This window comes from Arvicanthis niloticus, chromosome 6 (genome assembly GCF_011762505.2).
Source record: "Arvicanthis niloticus isolate mArvNil1 chromosome 6, mArvNil1.pat.X, whole genome shotgun sequence".
Classification (NCBI taxonomy): domain Eukaryota; kingdom Metazoa; phylum Chordata; class Mammalia; order Rodentia; family Muridae; genus Arvicanthis; species Arvicanthis niloticus.
Genome location: NC_047663.1, coordinates 25,185,998 through 25,210,087, shown reverse-complemented (window position 1 = coordinate 25,210,087; position 24,090 = coordinate 25,185,998). Strand labels below are relative to the sequence as shown.

The 24,090-nt window shown below is 45.5% G+C and overlaps 1 protein-coding gene across 2 annotated transcripts in view; it reads right to left on the bottom strand.

The window, feature by feature from the left end:
* Positions 1-15,669: 15,669 nt before the first annotated feature.
* The window catches only part of Npepps (aminopeptidase puromycin sensitive), a 78,569-nt gene continuing 70,148 nt past the window's right edge, over positions 15,670-24,090 (bottom strand). For both annotated transcript variants that reach the window (XM_034505236.2, XM_076935885.1), the window contains 4 exons: positions 22,906-23,013; positions 22,162-22,317; positions 21,432-21,479; positions 15,670-17,030 (listed from right to left, as the gene is read on the bottom strand). In XM_034505236.2, the coding sequence (XP_034361127.1) occupies positions 16,878-17,030; positions 21,432-21,479; positions 22,162-22,317; positions 22,906-23,013 (465 nt within the window). In that variant the 3' untranslated portion in view covers positions 15,670-16,877. The remainder of the gene's footprint in view (positions 17,031-21,431; positions 21,480-22,161; positions 22,318-22,905; positions 23,014-24,090) is intronic.

Sequence of the window (24,090 nt, the reverse complement as noted above, 5' to 3'; positions counted from 1 at the left end):
GGGGCTAAACACTGGATTCTTTTGTGAAAGAAAGCACTCACTGCTCTCCCATCTAGTCCTCCAGGAGCCCACAGCAAAGTGACTGAGCAGGAGGGTTCACACTCAGTCTCTCAGTGCTACAAAAGGACATCCAAGGCCTGCCTGCCTGTCTAGAGGTTCTCTACACACAGCGCCTCTCCCAAGAAATGTAGGCCCTTGAGAGCATTCGGAGAGAAGCAGGACAAGGATGCTCTTCCGTCTTCAGCTCTCAGAAGCAGAAACCTGACTTTAAAAACAAAGCACTTCTCCAGGAACTGGAGAGGTGACTTAGCAGTTAAGAGCACTGCCTCTTCCAGAGGATTTGAGTTTGATTCCCAGCACCATACATGCAGGCAAAATACCCATCCACATGAAATAGAAACTTATGAATCCTAAGCATTTCTCCAGCCGACCTTTGCTCACTAGGCTGCTCCTTGAGTGATCCTTGGTTTGTAGCCCCAGAACCTTGACTCTCTGCATCCCTTTAATTAGCACCTGGTGGGTTCCTTCCTGTCACTCCGTGCTCCAGATGTCAGTCCATATGCCGGACTAGCTGGCCCCCTCGTCTCTACTTCCCATCTTCCCACGGGAGTCCTAGGATTACAAGCAATCGTGCTATCCGACTGGGTTCTGGAGATCTGAGCTCAGATCTTCATGCCAATGCTACAAAGATTTTTACAACCCAGTCCTCCCAAATACAGCCTGGAGACTGGCGGAGTCATCAAATCTATTAATGTAGTTGAATGTACCAATTAAGGATATAGTATTGAGGGAGAGAGAGGGATGGGGAGAAAATTCTAGGCAAGGGTAGGCTCAGAAGTGTAGGAGTAACCTTGATACCCATTCCTGTGAGTTAAGATGCGTGATGGAAAGGAGGGCAAAGACAAGTTATAAGGCATCTTTGACAGATCATTCTCTTCCTGTGAGTCCCATGAATGTGCTGCATGTTGAATCATGTTTGTTTTATCCATTTAGCACATTGAAAACCTACTATGTGCCATGTATGGCTTTAAGCAGTGAGGCACATGACCTTGGCCTTGTAGAACTTGTCACTTAGAAAGCACTTCCTCCACTGGCTCAGTCACGAGGTGACTTAGAATCCAGGGGGTCCGTGGTAAACTGAATATTGCAGAGCATTGCAAATAAGGAGCCTGCTCAGGAGGCAGAGGCAGGACATTGGAATTGGAAGCCCATAGCCATCTGGTGCACGAGGGTGATCCCAGAACTTGGTAGCTGAATACAGAAGGATTATTATAAATCCAAGCCCAATCTGGACTACACAGTGTGTTTGAGGTCAGCCTGGGCTGTAGAATGAGGTCCTTTACACACACACACACACAGAGAGAGAGAGAGAGAGAGAGAGAGAGAGAGAGAGAGAGAGAGAGAGAGAGAGAGAGGCTGAGGTGATGACTTGGTTGGTAGAGTGCTTGCTGTAAAACCAATACTTTGTAGTCAGTCTCAACACCCATGTCAAACGGCCAGGAGCATCAGGGAACCCATAATCCCAGCATGAGGACCCGGAGGCAGGGGATTTCTAGGAGCCCAACTTCAATAACAAATACTGTATCAAAAAAAAAAACAACAAAAAGTTGAAAAGGCAGGGCTGGGATGCTGGAGAGATACCTTGGTGTTTCAGGGTGCTGCTGCTCTTGCAGAGGGCCAGAGTTGGAATTCCAGCACCCATGTTGGGGATCTCTCAACTGCCTCTATCTCTAACTCCAGGGAACCTGATGATCTCTTCAGGCCGTCACACACAAATGGTACTCACTCACATACATACATTTTAAAAACTTTAAGGTGGCGACCAATAGAGAAAGACAACCGCCTGGTGGTGATGGCACACACCTTTAATCCCAGCACTTGGGAGGCAGAGGCAGGAGGATTTCTGAGTTCGAGGCCAGCCTGGTCTCCAGAGTGAGTTCCAGGACAGCCAGGGCTACACAGAGAAACCCTGTCTCGAAAAACCAATTATTCTAAAAAAAAATTTTTTTACAGAATATAATGGAGGTGTGCACTGGAGAGACGGCTCAGCAGTTAAGAGCAGCACTTGTTGATCTTGCAGAGGACCTAGGTTCGATTCCCAGCACCCACATGATGGTTCACAACTATCTGTAAATCCAGTTTCAAGGGATCTGATACCCTCTTCTGATCTCCATAAGCACCAGAAACTCATGTGATACATACACATACATGCGGGCAAAACACTCAAACACATAAATTAAAATACAATAAAGATGGCACCCTTCATAAATATATGCAATAAAAGAAAAAGTAAGGCTGGAGAGATGGCTCAGTGGTTAAGAGCACTGTCTGCTCTTCCAGAAGTCCCGAGTTCAATTCCCAGCAACCACATAGTGGCTCACAACCATCTGCAATGGGACCTGATGCCCTCTTCTGGTGTGTCTGAAGCTACAGTGTACTCATATACATAAAAAAAAAAAAAAAAAGAAAGAAAAAGAAAAAAAAAAGAAAAAGTAACTTTAAAAAGCTGAAAGATAAAATTGAGGAACTGAAGACAGTTTTACTTGGAGAGACCTTGACTTGAATAACAATAAATAAATCATTTTAAATGTACCAGTAAAAGACTAAGGAAATAGGTCAGCGGGTAACTGCTGGCTGTGCCAGCATGAGGGTCTGTGTTCAGACCCCCAGCACCCATGTAAAAGCTGAGCATGGCAGAGCAGAATTGCAGGGAGATCTCTGAGGGTTTCCAGCCAGCCAGTCTAGCTGAAGCAGAAAGCTTTGGTTCAGATCTCTCACTAGAGAACCTGTCTCAAAAAATAAGGTGGAGACAAAATTAAGGAAGACATCTTGACATAGAGCCCTGGCCTCCACTCATGCACTCATGGGTAAGCACACCTTCATTGGCACCACACACACGCGAGCGCACACCCACACACAAGGGTAGCCATAAGCCAGACGCGGTGGCACACGGTTAACCCCAGCACTCAGGAGCTGAGACAAGGAGGTTCACTGAGTGTTCAGGGCCTACCTTGGCTTCATAGTGAATCTAAAAAGGGAAACTCAGGGAGATCCTGTCCAAACACCAAGGGGGAAAGGTAGCATAGTAGGTCCAGTACTCAGAGACTGACAGAGAAGAGTGAAGGAAGCAAAGCAGTCCTTGACAGAACAGCTGGAGAAACCACCCAGGATCACAGATTTCCAGGGGATGAAAAAGATCCATAAGCAGTAAGCAACATCATGGCATTTCTGAACCACAAGGATCCCAAAGTGTGGCGGGAAGAAGAAGCAGGTCAGAGGAACAGCCTCAGCAAAGGCACCCCGCTTCCTGCTTTCCAGCTGGGAGATCATGGAGAGACTCTTTCTTGACAGTCTCTCCTGGCCAGCTGTCTTGACGATCATGACCTGTCATTGTATATAGTAGTTAAATAGCAATTCAGTTGGGTAAGCACATTTAGAGACTTATGACATTAAAACACAAAACCTCGGGCTGGAGAGATGGCTCAGTGGTTAAGGGCACCGACTGCTCTGCCAGAGGTCCTGAGTTCAATTCCCAGCAACCACATGGTGGCTCATAACCATCTAATGGGATTGGATGCCCTCTTCTGGTGTGTCTGAAGACAGCTACAGTGTATTCATACAAATAAATTAAATAAGTCTTTAAAAAAAAAAAAAAAAAACACAAAACCTCGTCCACCCTATCTAAGCATTGTTTCTCAGGAGCCAGCTGGGAGACATGACACCAGAGAAAACAAAACAGAAAGGCAGCCAGACTTGGTGCCTCATCCACTCACAGCAGTATTAGGGAGGCAGAGATAGGATTATCGGTGTGAACCGGCGTGGGCTACATAGCAGCTTGGGTTACAAAGTGAGACCCTTTTGAACAAAGGCAAAACCGTGATTTAAAAGAAGAAAAAGACATGTGGTCTAGGAAGTAGGATTTGTGGGTCAGAATACAGGGCTCTAAGATAACAATGAAGGAAAATCCGCAGGGTAATAACTTGCCAAGCAAAAGATCTAGAGAGCAAGTCAGGACAGAAGCAATGTACCCAAGCCAAGATGGCTCAGTGGGAAAGGCTCCCGCTGCCTGGTCCAATAATCTGGGTTCAATCCCTGGAACCCGTAGAAAGGAAAGAAAGAACCAGTTTTCTCAGTTTGTTCCCTGATGCCCACAAACACACAAGTAAATATATTTAATAACACAAAGAAGATAACATGGCTATTAGAAGAACACACTTGACCGTGAGTGAGAGCACAGAGCACTGCAAGTCCTGAGTTTCTTTATGACTCCTGTATATTAAAAAATGACAGAGAGCTTTTGGGTCTTGGCACCGGGATGACCAAAAATGAAGAAACAATGGTCAATCATGCCAAAAAGGGCTGCAGCCATGTGCAGCCAGTTCACTGCAGGAATTCCACCTGGTGCAGACCCAAGGATAGAGCCAGTAAGTTCATTATTAAGAATGTTGTAGAAGCCGCTGCTCTCAGCCATATCCGAAGCAAGTGGCTTCCACGCTTATGCACATCCCAAGCCCTGTGTCACACTGTGTGAGTGCTGCCATTCATAGTGAGGTCGTCAGGAATCGATCTTGTGAAGCCCAGAAGGACCGAACAGTCCCATCACTATTTAGATCTGCTGGCACTGCCCCGTCACCTCCACCAAAGCCCGTGTAAAGAGGTGGCTTCAGAAGAGCAGAAGGAAAAATAAAACAGAAGTTATACTCTAAAAAAAAAAAATGACAAAGAGTAGTAAGAACTTTTTATTTTTTTAAAGAAAACTTATTTAATGTATGTGAGTACACTGTCACTGTCTTCAGACACACCAAAAGAGGGAATTTGATCCCATTACAGATTGTTGTGAACCACCATGTGGTTGCTAGGAATTGAACCCAGGTCCTCTGGAAGAGCAGTCAGTGCTCTTAACCACAAAGCCATCTCTCCAGCTCCAAGAACTTTTAATCTCAGCACTAGGGAGGCAGACACAGGAGGATTTCTGTGAATTCAAGGCCAGCCTGGTTTACATAGCAAGTTCCTGGCTAACCAAGACTTCATAGTGAGACCTTATCTCAAACAAACAGACAAAAACCTAACAAAGAAACAACACAATCAGAGACTAAGCTGTCTAGCCATGTGTAACATGTTCAGAGACAACCGTGAAAACAGTCTGCTGACTCCCGCTCCTGACGTGAATGCTCTAGTCCCCTGCAGCCCCAATGTCTGCTTCCCTTCCGGTTGTCCTGACTGTTCAGCCAGCAGTTCTGTCTTTGTCTCATGTATCCTGGTTTCTTTCACTGGCTAAGAACGAAACTCATTTAGTAAATTAATACATTAAATACTTAGACTAAATTGTCACTAAGTCTAGTGTGGTGGCACATGCCTGTAATCTCAGCTACTCTGGGAGGCGAGAGGATCACTTGAACCAAACAAGTCAAGAACTGATAATAAGGCCGGGCAGTGGTGGCACAGCACAGCAGGCGGATTTCTGAGTTCGAGGCCAGCCTGGTCTACAGAGTGAGTTCCAGGACAGCCAGGACTACACAGAGAAACCCTGTCTCGAAAAACAAACAAACAAACATAAAAAAAAAAAAAAAAAAAAGGCTAAATGTAGTAGCTTATGCTTATTACCCCGACCCTCAGGAAGCTGAGGCAGGAGAGAAATACTGAGTGTGAGGCCAGCCCAATGTTCTACACAGGAAGCAAAGCACAAGGCCAACCAAGCTACACAGTGAGACCCTGTCTCAAAAAAAAAAAAAAAAAAAAGGGAAAACATGGGCTGTGGAGATCGCTCCGTGGTTAGGAGTACTTCCTGCCCTTGGTGATGAGTTTGGGTCTCTGCCCCCACATCAGACCCTTGTAATTCCTGCTCCAAGAGGTAACTCCATCTTCTGGTCTCCTCAGGCACCTGAGCTCTCGTGTACATACATAAATAAAAATAAAAAGACACTTTTAAAAAGCCAGGATTTGAAACCAAGAGCATTTTGTAAGGCCTGGCCATGCGGCTCGGTGGTAGCACGCTTGCCTAGGATAGCAAGACCCCAGGTTAACCCCCAATAGTACAAAAAAGTGCCATATAGAGAAAAGGGGGGTCGGGGATACAGGTTTGCGGCCTCTACAACTATGCCGTGTAGGCCTTTTCCACAGTCAGTGGCCAGGGGCGAGTGGCACCTGGGTCTGCTTCTCTTTACTCAGAGCTGGGAAGAAGCTGTAGAGACAGGGCCTCAGTCAAATGTCAACATCTATAGATGAGCATCGGAATGGCCCAGAATGAACACTACACCCTACACAGTAGAATAGAGACTCTGGCCTTAAAGGTGAGCTAAGTCCCAGAGCTCTCAGGCTTGACTAGTTACATGTACTTTTTGAGCCATTTTGAGTATCGACTCAGAAAACATTGTCTTTCCCCTTAAGATGTCACACAAGTGCTAATGGGGATGATGCTTTTCCAGAGGCTGCATGGACAGCGGACGAGACAGTTTGGCGAACTGAAACATTTGCTGATGATGGCAGCATGTTTAAGCTGGTAGGTGTTGGGAACAAGCCTTGACTGGAAGAAACCATGAAGACGGCGTGCTCTGTTGGGTCTGCCCCACAGGGTTACAGAGGAGAAGGAAAGCTGATCTTTTCTGGAAGCCGTGTTGCAGAACCACACTTGAGAAACGCACATTGCCATAAATGGTCGGATCCTGCTCAAAGCAGCAGAGCTCACCCCCTGGGCTTCCGGACCTCACTGGAAGTTTCAAGTGAAGTGTGTTTCGGCCTTTCTATCAGATCCCTGGAGGAGCAGCAGGTCTTTCCTGTTAGAAGGAGATGTGAACTCCTGGGCACTGCTCCTTTAGATAGCAACGTCACTACTCGTGATTATAGTAGTAGTGTTGCGAGAGCACTTTACTTTTCAATGAAAAATTATTTTAGCCGGGCAGTGGTGGCGCACGCCTTTAATCCCAGCACTTGGGAGGCAGAGGCAGATGGATTTCTGAGTTCGAGGCCAGCCTGGTCTACAGAGTGAGTTCCAGGACAGCCAGGACTACACAGAAAAACCCTGTCTCAAAAAAAAAAAAAAAAAAGAAAAAAAAGAAAAATTATTTTATTATTTTACTTGTATGGGTGTTTTGCCTGCATTTAGTCTGTGCCATGAACATGCAGTACCCCTAACCGCCAGAAGAGGGCACTGAATTCCCTGAACTGGAGTTTTGCCTGCTTGGGAGCCTCAATTGGGTGCTGGGAATCAAACTGTTTTTAATTGCTAAGCCACCTCTCCAACCTGTTTGGCAAATCTTTCAGGTCTCCATTTAATGTCACATCTTCAAGAGGACTTTTCCTGAGCACTTAGAATCCCAGGTGATGCACACAATTGTATGGTGTCTCGTACTTCCCATTCCAAATGGTTAGTGGTGTGGATCCGTGGTGGAGTTATTTACCTGAAAGCCCCAACACTGCAGGAGAAGAGCACTCATTGGCTGCCCTTTGTCCATGCTAACTCCTCAGCCTCAGGCAGACAGAGGCCATGTCTGCCATGTTTGACATTCTTCTTTAATGAGTGAAACTTCCAGTAGCCGCTGTCTCCTGTCTACACCCCAGAGCTAGGAACTAAGACGTTCCAGGCTGTGCTTTGAACATGGTCTTCAAGGTCAATTTGGTGGGGGTTTTAAAGAAACCATTTCAATGGCCATGATGTTTAAATGTTTTTTTTTTAATTTATGCATGTGTGGCTCACATGTGCATTCAAGTGTGTGCATGCATGTGTGCATATGCACATCTGTGTATTTAATGTGTGCCATATGCATGCAGGTGCCCTCAGAGGCCAGAAAAGGCGATTGGAACCCCTGGAAATGGAGTTGCTGGTAGTTCATTCTTATGGGTGTGTACTGGAATCGGAAGCTCGGAGGGCCTTCTCCAAGCACATTATGTGTTGCTGTTAGCTGCTGAACTCTTTCTTCAGCCTTTCCGTCAATAACCAGTACTTCCTGTATAGACCACACTGGCCCTAAACTCACAGAGATCCACTTGCCTCCAGCTCCAAGTGCTAGGATTAACCGAGGTCTTTTAATCAGTGACTAAAAGGTACATCCACCACTGCGAACGGTGTGCTGTGTGAGATTGCACGACGCCATCCTGTCAGAGGAGCCGGAAGGGCCAGTGTCATTTGCACTGGGTCCCTCCTTCTGCAATGCTCACAATGTCAACAAGAAACTGTCCCCAAGCCGGGCGGCGGTGGCGCACGCCTTTGATCCCAGCACTTGGGAGGCAGAGACAGGCGGATTTCTGAGTTCGAGGCCAGCCTGTTCTACAGAGTGAGTTCCAGGATAGCTAGGACTACACAGAGAAACCCTGTCTCGAAAAAACCAAAAAACCAAAAAAAAAAAAAAAAAAAAAAAAACTGTCCCCAACACCCCACGTAAGGCATGGTGGAGGATGGACCACAAATGGCAACTACCCACGTGGTTAGGAACTACCCACGTGGCCAGGAGTAGTGGTATGTCCTCTTAATCCCAGCACTCAGAAGGCAGAGGCAGGCAGATATCCATGAGGTCAAGGCCAGCCTGTCTACACTAGGCTAGTCAGAACTACATAGTGAGACCTTGTCTCAAACAGTCAAAAACAAACCCTTCCCACACTATATCTATCTGAGGTCCTTCTTGTGCGTGTTCCCCTCACCCCCATCTCTCATGCTGAAACTGAACTCATGCCTACAGGAGAGCTATACCCTAGCCCTGGCACGTTGGTTTTCTGAATTGCTGGGAGAAGGCAGTCACTGGATTAATGAAGCAAGCATAAGGGATGCTCAGGCTGGGGTGTCCCACATTCGGCAAGTGAGCACGCACACTGACAGGTACTCTCAGCCTCCTCAACAGCTTTGGGGAGCTGCAGTCTCTGCAGCTTGGGGTTCTGAAAACAGGTTGTAGTAATTTTCTTAGCTGGCTGTATCTCTCCCTGCAAAATCTTTGTAAACCGCATTCCTACATAGCTTTCTAATCCAGTTAATGGTGCTATGAGCCATAAATTGTAATTGAGGATGCTGTTGACAGTGGGGGAAGGGGGGAGGTAAGAATGGGAGTAGTCAGCCTGCACTCTGTGAAACTGTTTAAAAACCAACTTTAATAAAAATGGAACCGCACACTCAGGAAGTGTGAGAAGAGCAGGTCTCAGTTATGATACAGCTGACATCTCCAATGACAAGGACACTGACAGGAAACAGAACCATCGTTACACCTCATTTCTCACAGGTGGATGGAAATTGCACCAAACTGACACCTAACACCAGGATGGCAGGCTGCAACACAGGACCAGAGACTCTCCTGGAGGCACTGCACTTCTCCAGCTGTGTCTGCCAAGCACACCGCTAAGGGCAGCAAGTGAGGAGCTGGGAACATCAGAGATTGAAAGGAAGGGTGTGGCATACTGGACTCCACAGGGGACAGGAAAAGAGGGCACAGCCTAGCTCTATCCCTACAGATACTTGACAGTTTTAAACTAGCGCAGATAAGCATAGGGCGGATGGGTGTGTTGCCCACCCATAATCCTGGGCTTGGGAGGAAGACACAAGAGAATGAGGAGTTCTAGGCTAGTCTGGCTGGTCTTGGCTATATGAGTACCTGTCCTAAGAAGGAGGGGAGGAGGGAGGGAAGGAGGGAGAGAGAGAGAGGGAGGGAAGGAGGGAGAGAGAGAGAGGGAGGGAAGGAGGGAGAGAGGGAGAAAGAGAGAGAGGGAGGGAAGAAGGGAGGGAGAAAGGGAGGGAAAGAGAGAGGGGGAGGGAAGAGAGAAAGGGAGGGGGAGAGGGAAGAAGGGAAGGAGGGAAGGAGAGAGGGAGATAGAGAAAAAGAGAGAGAAAAAGAAAGAAAGGGGGCTGAAAGACTTTTAACTTTACTTGTTAAACAAGGCTATTCCTTGGGAAGCAGATACAGGCAGATCTGGTTCCAGGATAGCCAGGGCTACACAGAGAAAACATGTCTCAAAGGGGAAAAAATCCCAAACAAACCAAAACTATTCCTGAGAGATGGGCTTATTAAGAAATTCTCCCTCAGGCTGGGGAGATGGCTCAGCAATTAAGAACACTGACTGCTCTTCCAGAGGTCCTGAGTTCAATTCCCAGCAACCACATGGTGGCTCACAGCCATCTGTAATGGGATCTGATGCCCTCTTTGGGTATGTCTGAAGACAGCCATAGTGTGCTCCTATACACACAAAATAAATAAATCTTTAAAAAGAAAAATAAATTCTCCCTCTGTCATCCCCTCTGTCTCCTCCCTGCCCCCCATACTTGCAATTGCACCCCAGTCCTTATACATGCTAGGCAAGTACTTGATCACTGAGCTGAATCTTCACTCTCATTCCCTCTCCTTAAGGAAAAAGTATATAGTTCAGTCTAGCCTGAAACAGTCTCGTTGGTCTGCGTCTATATTCCAAGTCTAGAGATTACTGGCCACACTGCCACACTCAGTGTCCCCCCAACCCGTTTTTGGAGGCTGAGTCTTGGGTCCCACAAGGATGAAGCTGAAGTTTTAATCTTCGCCACTGCCCTTCAGGGTGCTGGGATTTAAGCATGTGCCAACACACCCTTTATGGAGTATTAGGGATTAAACTCAAGACTTTATGCAAGATAGGCAAGCCCGCTCCCAACAGAGCCACACATCCCCCAACCCTTCCATGCCCCCCACTCTCCATTGGCCCCTAGCCCTACTCCCCAGCCTGTTGTTTGTGTAAGATGCATTCTATAGCCCAGGCTGGTGTAAAACTCTTGGGTCAAGTAATTCTCCTGCTGAAGCCTCCATTGTATGATGTCACACCTGGTTTCCTTCCACCCCCAAAATTGGGAAAATAAATATATATCATTATTATTTATAGAGCAGATTGAACCGAGAACTTTGCCATGCTAAGTCAATTCTCTACCACCAAGCCCTGTCTCACAGTTCAAACAGAAAATGGTTTTGAAAGGGCAGCCATTAGTCTAATACAGTGTTCCCATACGAAACTGTTAAAGGCACTAGGGAAAAAAAAAAAAAAAAAAAAAACAGTTACGGAACAACTTCCTGTCATACATCAAAAATACACTTAGAGATATCAGGCAGAGAAAAGGGTGACCTTTTAGAACGTTCTTCAGATTGGGCATGCATGCTGTTTCTTTTTAATTTTTTCTTTTCTTGTTTTTGAGACCGGCATCTCATCTTGCAACACAAGTTGGCCTCAAATCTTGGTACGCTTGTTTCTGTCAGCCAGCTGTGGTGAAACGTGCCTATGATCTCCCAGTCTAGGGGGCTGAATCAAGAGGCTTGCCATGAGTTTAAGGCCAATCTCAGCTACCATGTCTAAAAACAAAGACCTGTATTAGGAAGATGGTTGGTTTTCAGTAAAGAGTCTGCACAGTTCAGATCCAAGACACCCATGTGGGGGGAGGGGCAGGCATGGTAGTTTGTAGCTGTAATTTCAGTGCTTTTTCAGAAAAGCAGAGACAAGAAATCCCTGGGAACCAGGCAATAGTGGTACAGGACTTTAATCCCTGTATTCAGGAGGGAGAGGCAAAGGGATTTCTGAGTTTGAGGCCAGCCTGGTCTACAGAGTGAGTTCCAGGACAGCCAAGGCTATACAGAGAAAACAAACAAACAAACAAACAAACAAACATCTCTGGGGCTTAGTGCAGTTTATCAAACCAGTGAGCTCTCAGTAAGAGATAGTCTCAAACAGATAAAGGGGATCAGGGCATGGTGGTGCCTGTCTTTAATCCTAGCATTTAGGAAGCTGAGGCAGGTGGATCTCTGTGAGTCTGAGGATATCTGATTCACTTAGCCAGCTCCAGGCCACCCAGTGAGACCCTGTCTCAATAAATAAATAAATAAATAAATAAAGTGGAGAAAACAATGGAGGAGAGCCAAAATCAGCCTCAGACCCATAACCTCCCCAGCCCCCCCGCTTTTCCAGGAACATGTACATATAGTGACAAGTTCCAAGTACATATAGTGACATATAGTGATAAAAGTGATTGAATTGTGTTTGTCTCCTAGTGGTTTGCAAGCTGAATTCCTGAGACCTTTTCCACTGGCTAACACTTACTAGACCAAACTCCTCATCTTCCTCCTTCTTCAAGGAGAGGATGGGTTTATCAGTTTGAAGGGAAACAGTTCACAATGACAGCGAAAGGAAAAGTGAGCTACAGCTGGTCTCAGTATCCAGTCAGGAAGCAGAAGGAAACCATTTTGAAACAGAGTCTCACTGCATAGATCTGGCTGCCGGAGGAACTTGATATATAAACCTGGCTGATCTTGAACTTAGAGCTCTGTATGTCTTCCAAGTGCTAGGATTACAGGTGAGGGCTACGCCAGTGCAATGCAAATTTCTGATCAGACCTCCACGTCCTGAGTGCTGGGATTAAAGATATCCACCATCATGTCCAGTTTTCTTTTTTTTTTTTGGTTTTTCGAGACAGGGTTTCTCTGTGTAGCCCTGGCTGTCCTGGAACTCACTCTGTAGACCAGGCTGGCCTCGAACTCAGAAATCCACCTGCCTCTGCCTCCCAAGTGCTGGGATTAAAGGCGTGTGCTACCACTGCCTAAGGAGGGACAGCCATCCACTTTTAATTTTAGCTTGACCTTGGGATCCCATCTACCCAGTGAGGACTTCAGGTGTGAATCATGACTTGAAATTTGTTTTTTGAGACAGGGTCTCACTCTAGCTCTGGATAGTCTGGTAATTCACTACTGTAAACCAGGCTGTTCCAGTTTGTGACAATCCTCTTGCCTCAGCTTCCCAATAGCTGGGATAACATGTATATAACACATCTGCTTTATTTATAAAATTACATGTGTATTTGTTGTGGAGAGCTTTTGGGGTTGCTTTCTAAGAATGTGGCAGGAATTTGACCTTGGACTAGGACAAGGAGTAGGCTCAAAACGAATGCAGTTGAGGCATCATGTGTTTTGTATCTTGATGGGTCTTGTTAAGACTCTGAATACAGTAATCACAGGACCTTTGTTTATGCTTTGTACCTTAACTACTGTTTATACCTTAGGAAGGACCTTATTCTTTGCATGTACTTAGAATGTTATAAAAGCAACCGGAGAAAAATAAACCTGCTTCAGCCTCAGCACTGGCTGGAGTTATGTTATAAAGTTGTCTTGTCTTTTTTTCAATCCTTGCTCCCTCCCTTGAGACCTGGTTGACTGACTGAGCTGGCTTGGTCCATTTATTCATTTTGTGTGTGTGCACATGCCATGGTGTATGCGTGGAAGTCAGAGGTCAACTGCAAGTTTCTTCTTCCACCTTGGGGTCCTGGGGTACTCAGAGAGTTGGGTATAAAAGTAGGTGTTTTTATCTGTTGAGCCTTGAGCCTGCTTCAGCTTTTCTCAGAAGTGCAAATGAATTCACATCAGGAAAGAACAGAGGGCCAGGAAACAACACAAGAAAGTATTTAGGGCTGGAGTAATGTCTTAGAGGTTACAAACACAAGCTGGTCTTGAGAGGGCCAGGGTTCAATTCCCACATGGTTGCCTACAACTATGTCTGTAAATTCCAGCTGCAGGGGATTTGATGCTCTCTTCTGACCTCCTTGGATGCCAGGCATACATGTGGTAAACAGCCATACATGAAAATAAAAAATAAAAAGTAAAGGACCAAGTAAAGACCCAAATAAAAACCAAAAGCCCAAGCCCACAAGGGAGCCCACAGTGCAGGACAGTGCAGATTAGTACGAGCAAAGCCAGCTGACCAGCGCTGTGATACAATAAGAAATGGACTTAAACTGCAAAATTTGCAAAACTGAGGATGGAGAACAAGGTTGTTGAAGATGGGAGTGAAGGCTGAAGTAGGAGGCCAGTCCAGAATGCATTGGAATTACAGTACTCAGTCAAAGTGTTATCAGGACACAGAACACACTCACATTCAGGAGAATATGATGTAAGGTCTCTTTACAAAAACAAGGGCAGAGTTCACAGGAGCTAACAAGGAATAAGAGAGGAATCCAGACTGGGCAGGTGAGAGATGTCCTGCCTGCTTGTGCATGGCTGCTTGACAGATGTTGTGGTCTGACAGACACCAAGGGCTCCTGGAACCCAGGACAATGAAAAGCCAGGGAATAATATTTTGCTGCATTTTCTTGCCTTTTAAACGTTTAAGAAAATGCAGAGGTCAGCAGTGTGATGATCCCAGCACTCAGAGGTAGAGGCAGATGGATCTCTGAATTTGAGGCCAGCCTGGTCTACAGAGAGAGTTCCAGGACAGGCAGAGCTACACAGAGAAACCCTGTCTTACACAACAAACAAATCAAAACAAAAACGTGGAGATCAAAGGATAACTCTTGGAGTAGGTTCTCTCCTTTCCAAACGGGACCTGGGGGTTGAAGTCAGGTTGTCAGGTTTTGTGGCAGATGCTTTCACATGTGGAGACATTTTACTTCTTCCTGGTACTGGAATTACAGCTTTCAAAGATCCGCCTGCCTTTGTCTCCTGGGAGATTAAAGATGAGCACACTACAACCTCGACCTGCCTGCTCAACGTGGCACTAGGGATCTGAACTCAGGCACTCAGGTTCACAGAACAGTTCACCCAGAAGCTGCATGGCTACACCGTTTTGCTCTGGCCAGGAACTAAACTCAGGCTTTGTGCATGCAACACAAACACTCTTGATAAGGTATACCCCAGCCCTTTATATATTTTTTAAGACAGGTACTTGCTATGCAGCCCATGCAACCCTGAAACTCTTAATCCTCCTGCCTCAACCTCCAGTATGCTGACCTTATAGGTACAAACCATACCTACTTTGGATTTTCTTTTACCTTTTTTTTGGGGTGGGGGGGCACGCTTCTTGAGACAGGGTTTCTCTGTATAACTCTGACTGTCCTGGGACTCGATGTTAATCAGGCTGGCCAGAAACTCAAGAGATCTTCCTGCCTCTGCTTTTTTTTTTTTTTTTCCGAGACAGGGTTTCTCTGTGTAGCCCTGGCTGTCCTGGAACTTACTCTGTAGACCAGGCTGGCCTCGAACTCAGAAATCCATCTGCCTCTGCCTCCCAAGTGCTGGGGATTAAAGATGTGCGCCACCACCACCTGGCTTTGAATTTTCTTTTTGTTTTGTTTTTTGAGACAGGGTTTCTCTGTGTAGTCCCAGCTATCCTGGAACTCACTCTGTAGACCAGGCTGGCCTTGAACTCAGAAATCCGCCTGTCTCTGCCTCCCAAGTGCTGGGATCAAAGGCGTGCGTCACCACTGCCCGGCTGGCTTTGAATTTTCTTAAAACTCAAAAAAAAAAAAAAAAAAAAAAAAAAAAAAAAAAATTCCTGTGGTAAAGCTGTGCCTGTTGGCTTATGCCCATAATCCCAACACTGTGGAGACTGAGGCAAGAGGATCATTTTGAGTTTGAGCCCAACCTGGGCTGCCATAGCAAGTTCTAGTCTAGCCAGGCTTCAGAGTGAGGTTGTTTCAGAAACATAAATGGGATTTGGCAAGATGGCTGGACTTAAGGGTTCTTGCTATAAAGCTAGAGGATCTGAGTTCAAATCTCCAGTTACCACAGGAGGAAGGGGCAAATCAGTGTCCACAGCTGTCAGACCTCCACACACATACTGTGGTATGTATATATCCATACACATAAAATGTAAATACAATTTTTCAAAACTCCTATGGTTGTCTGACTTCCTGCAATTCTACTGAGGCACAGGGAAACTTTAGTTTCCTTTCAAGGAGGGTGAAAGAACCAGGCCATCAACTTCACATTGACATTTTTATTAACGCCAACTGTTTTTTAATTATTATTTTTTAAAACAATAGCACAAAAATGTCTCAAGGAAGCAGTCTCACAATCTGTTGACCTTCCAAAATACATTAAGCCACACCAAATATGAATTTCTGTTAACACAAAATAAGGGATTCAGAAAAAATAATAAAAGAAAAACAAAGAGAAGAAAAGGGCTGGGGGTAAGGGGCTGAGACTCAGTAAAAACACACTGGGTTAGGTGGCGAGGCTCCGTAGTGGGCACACCGGCGACACAGCGGTCCCCACTGGCCCCTCATGTGCACGTGGTGAGCAGAGCTCACTGATACTGTTCGGAAGAGGTGCAGCACTGGCCTGTCAGGCAACTGGGGCAGTTCTGAGCAGAGGCCTAGCTGATACTCTTTCACCTCGTATGCATCTCAGGGTTCCTTAAAGGTTACTTAGAAAATAAAAGCGTTTCAGCTCCCCTTATTTAATGTGGCCATCAAAGATGTTTCTGTTATCTGAGGACAGGTCAGGGCTGGGCAGAACTAAAGGGAGAAGAACCAGGGAAGGGAGGAAGGATAGTTTTTTTGTTTTGTTTTTTAAAGCTTTGCATTACTTTTTTGGGGTGGGGATCACACAGAAGGGAGGCAAGGAGGGAACTACAATCCTTGGTTCAGACTGAGTTATACAGGAGAAGATACCTTCCTGGTCGGTTCCCATGCCAAAAAGGAAAAGAAACCCACTTATAATTACACACAGGCTCCACTGTGTGAGCCAGCATCAGCCTGTTGGTTAGCATCCAGCGATGGACACACCTGGCTTGTCAGGCTGCATACAGAACCCACTTCACAGAACCCTCTTCCCCCAAAGCCTCTTTCCTTCCGCAGGCTATAAAACAACATCCATCACTACAGGAGCGTGTTCCACACTGACCACGACAGGCCTCAGGAAGTTTCACAGCTTCGTTATGCTCTAGTTTTATTACTATCATATTTACATTTTTATTTTATTTTATTTTTTATTTTATTTGTTTTTTGCTGAATTGCTGATTTTCCTTTTTCAATAGAATTTAATTCTGGAGTGTGAGCAGGAACCAGTTAACTACATTCATTGTCCAACCCCCACTGGTGTAAGACTCCAAATTCTTGGCATGTGAATCAGCTGTTTGGTAGCTCCACCTCATCCCTGCAGAGGCAGTGAGACCATGGTGCAGAGGCCTCACACGGAGGGCGGGGAAGCTTTCCGCTGAAGGAGGTACTGGTGGATGCTCTCAGCGTCTCGCTTCAGCCACGCAGCATTCAGCAGGATATTCTCACAGCACTGCTGGATGGTGCGCTCAGCTGAAGGAGCTGGGTGACTCTCGAAGAAAGCCTGGTATAAAAACAATCCAGAATGCAGAGCTGCTGTTAGCAACAGTAAGACGTTAATGTTGGGACTATGTAAGAGCATCAACTGGCCTAACTGATTCACCAGTCTCAATCACGAGAACTGACCATGGCCACCACAGGCTAAATGAGCAGCTCTCTGAGATAGCCCTGGCTATCCTGGAACTCACTCTGTAGACCAGGCTGGCCTGGAACTCAGAAATCTGCCTGCCTCTGCCTCCCAAGTGCTGGGATAAAAGGCGTGCGCCACCAATGCCTGGCAAACTCGCTGCTTTTAAAAATGCGAATTATCTACCAGTGTGTCCAATTCATGGCCCAGGGAAAGCTACATGCAGCCATGCCTGCAGACATGAACAGAGCCTGTTTACAATCATAAACCTACTACGATCATCTGATTTACTTAATAACTCGATTGTGCAGCTCTTTTTTCTTGATAACATATCTTAAGTAGATCAAAAACATTACTCCAAATATAACACATATATTTAAAAATTTGGATTTTTATATTGTTTCTCAACTAGCCTCCAAAATCTGGGCTATTTTATACTTACAGACCAGCTACATTATTACCAGTTCTCAGCTGCCACCTGTGGCACCCAAGGCTTTTCTTTACACAGAAAAGAGTAAGGCAGGACCCTCCAGAGCATGGCATGTTCAGGCCCCTCTACTCTCCTGAAGACTATTTAACTGTCTTTTCTCTCACTTCATTTGGGAATCTAACCTAGTTTTGTTTGTTTGTTTGTGCGTACTACCAATTCCATTCCTGGCTTTGAAGACCTATTTAAGTATAAGCATGTGTGCCCGTGAGGCCAAGAGCACATCAGATGTCCTAGAGTTGGAGGCGTAGGTGGTTGTGACCCAGCTGACAAGGGTTCAGGAAACTTAACTCAGGTCCTTTATAAGAACGGCAAGCACTCTTAAACCCAGAGTTTGCACTGCCTCTAACACATTGATGGGTTTGAGTGGGCCCCTGTGAAATGTGGAGGTCAGACGGACAGCCCTTGTGCTCTCACCTTCCACCAAATGGATCCTGGAGAACAACTTAGGTCATCAGGTTTGGCAGGAAGCACTTTTCCTTGCTGAGCAATCTCTCTGGTCCTAACCTAGACTTGAAAAAAGCCATGGCTCTGTCCTTTTGAACATTCTTCTGCTAGCATTTGGAAATGTCCCCTATGCTTACACTTCATGTTCTGGTAACTTATTTCCAAGAGTTCTATGTGTTAGGTCTCAGGCTCTCCACATGTCTAGAAATGAGCTTAAGCAGTCAAGCAGTCAAGCCGGCCTACAGAAGGGTTGCTGGTGATACAAGTCGCTTTCCTTGGGAAGTTGTCAACTGGGCTTTCTGTCCCCAAAATGGAGCGTTTCCTTGCTTCTGGCAGAAGGTACATGGGTCCTGTGGTGTGACTGAGTCTGATGACTATTCCCTCAATCAGCAGGGAATACAACTGTCTGATAGGATTAGGAGGATTAAGGGTGTCTTTGTTGGAGAAAGTGTATCACTGGGGGAGAGTTTTGAGGTTCAAAAGCCTAAGCCAGGGTTGTTCTCTCTCTCAGCTACTGTTCCATGTTCTCCATCATAATAGCAGCCCAAACCTGGGACACAATAAGCAAGTCCCCAGTTAAATGCTTTCTTTTATTAAGTAACCTTGGTCATGGTGTCTCTTCACGGCAACAGAACTGTGACTAAAACTGCACATAAAAGCTCAGGCAGGTCTCCAGGATTCCTAGTTCCCACTCACAAGTCCAGTTACAGGTTTCACAGCTATGCTGGAATCCTAGCCCTTCTCACTCCTCTAGGCTTCCACCTCCCAGATACCCTTTGTTTCTGTATAATGACAAGTTTCCAGACCCCACCACTCTTGTTATCTCAACTATCCTCCCACCCTGCCCCACCCTGCTCTACTGCTATACTCTCTAGCAGCAGACAGCCTTGGACACATCCTGTCTGCTTCTGGGGCAGATTCTTTACTGAGCTCTCTTGTATATAGTATGTTAATGGGATTTGGGAAGTGAGGCCATTGAAAAGAAATTGTTTCTGAGTTCATGGCTCTACACATGAATTTCATAGATGACAGTGCCATGTCCCAATGTTAGAAGGTCTCCCATGATTAGGATGTGACTTATATGGAACCTAAGGCTAGGCTTGGTCAAGGGGATGGCTTGTCACTGTGTAAGTTCTGCTCTAGGCGTCAATCTCTCATCCCCGAGAAATGTTAATGGATGAAGAAATAAAGAAGCACTTAGCAAACCTTTAGGACCCAATGCTGCCTCACAATGAGCGCACATGGGAAACAAAACTACTGAGTTTAAAATGCTGCTACTAATCCATTCTACTCCAGTGTTTTACATTTTTCATAGAATAATATGCCTCTTGATTTTATTATTAAAAATTACTAAGCTATTTTCTAACTAGTTCATCTGGTTTCACAGCAAACAAACTATCTGAAAATACCAACCATATGGCCACAGGCCTGTCCTGGTGAAAGGAAAATAACTCATCAGATGAAGTGTAAAGTTCAGATATCAATAGCCTGATTTACAGAGAAGACAATGGCTCTGGAGGCTTCTGAGGGTTGGAGAACACAGCAGTGCTCCTCCCTTTCCATCTCAGCAAACAGCACCAGCATTGTCACTGTCCACACCCCAGTCTCTCCATAGCCTTGCTGTCCTGAAATTTACTGAAATCAACCAGGCTAGCCCTAGAGACCTGCCTGTCCCAGCCTCCCAAGTGCAGGGCTGAAAGGCAGGCTCTACAAGGAAAGTATCCTTGGCTTTTTCTTCTCTTAGGGTCTCAACCTTCCTAACACTGTAACTCTTTAATACAGTTCCCCTCTTGCTGTAACCTGCAATCAATTATTTTCATGGCTACTTTGTAACTGTTATTTCCTGATGGTCTCTTTTCATAGGTGGCCCCTGTGAAAGGGTCACTTGTCATTTGACCCCCCCTCAGGAGTCTCCTCCCACAGGTTGAGAAATGCTGTCTTAGATGGTCAGAACACACAGAAATACTGTTGAATTAAAGATTAACAAAAGCCAGGTGTGGCGGCTCATAAATCATTATATAATTCCTGTACTTTTGAGGCTGAAGTAGGAGGATCATTATGAACTCAGGGCCAACTTGGGGTTCACAGTGAGTTTTAAGCCAGCATGGCTACAGAGTATGGCTCTATCTCATCCCATACACTCCAGTGCATACTGGGAAAAGCCACCATGACTCCAATACTCTTCTCTGAGCTGTAGTGTATCTTACTCAGAGAATGAGTGTTTCAACCTTCTCCAACTATCTACCACACTGCAGCATGACTGGCCTTGAAGCTCAGTGATCCCCTTGCCTTAGCCTGACCAGTGTAAGACAGCATTCCCATCTGAAGTCTTAAGTCTGCCTTAACAGCTTCACTTTGCCAATACGTGCCTCCTAAACCTGTTTAGGTGTCTCTCCTTTGCAGTCCCACTACAATGAAATTGTTCACATAATACAATATACAATGTAAACTAAATGACAGCTGAAATCAAGTACTTCACTGTTTTCTCAAGACCTAAAAATAGTAAAACATATTCCTTGTTTTTTTTCCCCTTTGATTTTTTTTTTTTTTTTTCCAAACAGGTATAGCCCTGGCTGTTCTCACAATCAGGAATGGACTTGTCTCTGCGTTTAGGCCTGAGCCACTCTGCCTGGCCATAAGCTTGTCTCTGACCATGGTTCCTACAGTGAACCAGACCACAGGCCCCAGGACTGCCTCCAAGAAGACACAGGTAGAGCTGGCAGTACAGATGGCAGTATGACGTTTATGGTACAATGAAGTTTCACATTTTCCCACTCAGAATAAATCTGTCCCCAAATGCTGTTATTCACCAGGTCCAGAGTCTACACAAAACTGATTATTTCTCTACTGTAGACTCTTCAGATATTAAAGACAAAGTCGAATCTAAGACACAAGGACCCAGAAAAGCACACCACCCTAACACTCTTTAGAACATTAGAGTAAGGATCATGGGGCTGGAGAGACAGCTCAGGTGAAGAGCACTTACTGCTCCAGAGGACCTGGGTTCTTAGCATCCATGTGGTGGCTCACAACTTCACAGAAGTCTAGATCCAGGGCATCCCATGCCCTCTTCTAATATCCATGGCTATCAAGCAAGCATGGAGTACACATATATATGCAGGCAGAACACTCACACACACAAAATAAAGGAAGGAAGGAAGGAAGGAAGGAAGGAAGGAAGGAAGGAAGGGAGGGAGGGAGGGAGGGAGGGAGGGAGGGAGGGAAGGGAAGGGGAGAGGGAGAGGGAGAGGGAGAGGGAGAGGGAGGGAAAAGAAAAGAGTAAGAGAGGCAGGTTCACTTATGCTCTGGACTGAAAACTGAGAAGTGAACAGTACTGTCCTTACCTTAACTTCTCCAGCCATTTTATCAACTGCAAACCCCTCAACTGACAGCTGAAAACAAACCAGAGATTTTAAATAGTTTAGAGAAACAAAGGGACTAACTAGACACAAACTTCCACTTACCCCAAAGACAAACAATTCTGTTCTCTCCCACTTTGGTTTGTTACAGAGAAGATAAGATGGGAGTGTACATGCTTATAAAACAAACTCCAGTGACTAGTTGAGAATTTTTTCCCCCTGGGGTTTGAATTCAGGGCCAGTGCAGAACAGGCCTAAGAATGAGATACAACCACAGCCCTTGATTTGAAGGTAGGAGTGGGAGTTTGGGTCTTACTATATAGCGATGACTGCTTTCAAATTCAAAGCAATCCTTCTGTCTCAGCTTCTGTAGTGCTGAGGCTACAAGCATAATCCAACACACCTGGCTGAAGAACCTTGTAAAGAGCAAAGATCCAAGCTTTTGGGTCTAATACAGAGGTTCCCAACCCGTGGTTCATGACTCCATAATTATGGAGTCAGATATCAAACATTGTGTATACCAGACATTTACATTATAATTTATAACAGTAGCAAAATTATAAAGTAGCAATTAAAAAATTGTATGGATGGGGTTATCACAACATGATGAACTGTATTAAAGTGATGGGAAGGTTGAGAACCAAGGGTCTAATAGATCATGGATAATCATTCAATAACATTCAAGATTAGCAAGCTACTCAAGACTCCTACATACCTTTATTAGTCTGGATATTAAGAACCCTCCCTGGTATCGATTGTAAAGCTCTTCCCAGTTGTCCTTTATGAATTTCCAAGCAGCTTTCCTCCCATGCTTGCTGCCTCCAGCAACTCCACCAATCACTGACACAGTGTCCTGTGGACGTACCTCTTCCTAAGCAGGGAAAAAGAGAACAAGAAGTCCGGCTACCTAGAGTGTCTCCTGGTCCCGAGAATGCAACAGACTTGAAAACCGAAGCAACCGCAAGGAAAGCGCCTACTCCTAGGGCGGGAAAGGGATCCAAAGGCCCCCACTTTCTCTTCAACCTGTCCTAATTCTCACTACTAATAGGAGAGGACAGATCATCACTGCAACCAAGCCTCACCACCTGACGCAATCTCTGGAGACCACAAGATAGAAGGAAAACCCACTCACCTCCTCTCATCCCCACCCTGACCCTGCCATAAAAAAATAAAGCCATAAAAAAATGAAAACCAAACAAAACCAGAAGCTCCAACCAGCTTTCCCGAACATCAGGAGGGTGCTGAATCAGACACTCAACAGACACCATCAAACACCAGTTCTCTTTTGGTTTTTGTTTTTCCAGACAGAGTATCTCTATGTAGTTGTCACTCTGTAGACCAGAATGGCCTCAAACTCAGAGATTCTCCTATCCCTGCCTCATGAGTGCTGGGATTAAAGGTGTCTGCCACTACCTCATGGCTCCGCAGCAGTTCCCTTGAAATGTAACTCATAACTTACTGAAAGTGCGAAAGTGAGGACTTTTTGAATCAGTTCAGGTGAAAGAGCAGCCCCAAGAACTCTTTCAATTCTGTTTTTCTCTTCTTGCATATCAGCTTGTTTGTGAAGCTACAGGAAAAAAATAAAGAGGAACAGTCAGCTCTTTCCTGAATTCTATGCACATTTATACGAGCTTCTCTTCCAATGAGGTGAACTCCTGCTCTACCTTCTTACTGGGCAAGACTGGTGGGACACTTAGTACTTTGCTCCCGTGGTTGGGCACTAAACCCAACATCTGGCACAGCAGTGAACCACTAGACGTAGGTATGGAGTAGTCAAATAGAATGCCTCAGTTCTAGAATCTAATATCAAGATCTGAAGAGTAAGTCTACCATGGTCAGATTCTTGACATCACTGACACCTGACTAATGTACTAGATAAAAAGACAAAACAAAAAGATATATTGTAGAATGTTGCTTAAAATTTGTGTCTGTGTACAGATGCTTATGTTTGCAGCTGGCTCCCTTGTGTGTGTACCTGTGGAGGGGAAGAGGTCGCTGTCAAAAGTCTTCTTGTATTGCTGTCCACCTTGTTCCTTAGAGTCAGGATCTGTCAATGAACCTGGAACTTGTGGGTTCACCTAGACTAGTTGGCCCGTAAGCTCCTGACCACCTCTGCCCACTATGCTGGGTTACAGAGAGGCGCACCACTGCACCTGGCTCTTACACATGAACTCCAAACTAAGGTCCTCTTGCTGTGCAGCAAGCCTTTTGCCCACAAACCCATCTTGTCAGCCCCTGGAAGTCACGTAAGATTATCTGGAGTTAAGAGAGATAGACAGATAGCTCTGAAGAGAACTGGCTGCTCTTGCAGAGGGCCTGGGTTTGGTTCTCAGCACACACATGGTGAATCATAACTGCTTGTTAATTCTAGCTTTAGGAGGAATCAAAAGTCCTCTTCTGAGCTATGCAGGACACCAGGTACACATGTGGTACAAAGACATGCATGCAGACAAGACGTTCATACACATTTAAAGAAAAGAAAGAAAAAATGAAACACAGAATATTTGTTTTGAGACAGGGTCTCACTATGCAGCTCTGGACAGTCTAGAACTCCTTATGTAGATCAGATCGGCCTCAAATTTGCAACAACCCCAGTACCCCTTGTTTTCTGAGTTTTTTGAAGGTGCAATGTACTCAAGGATTA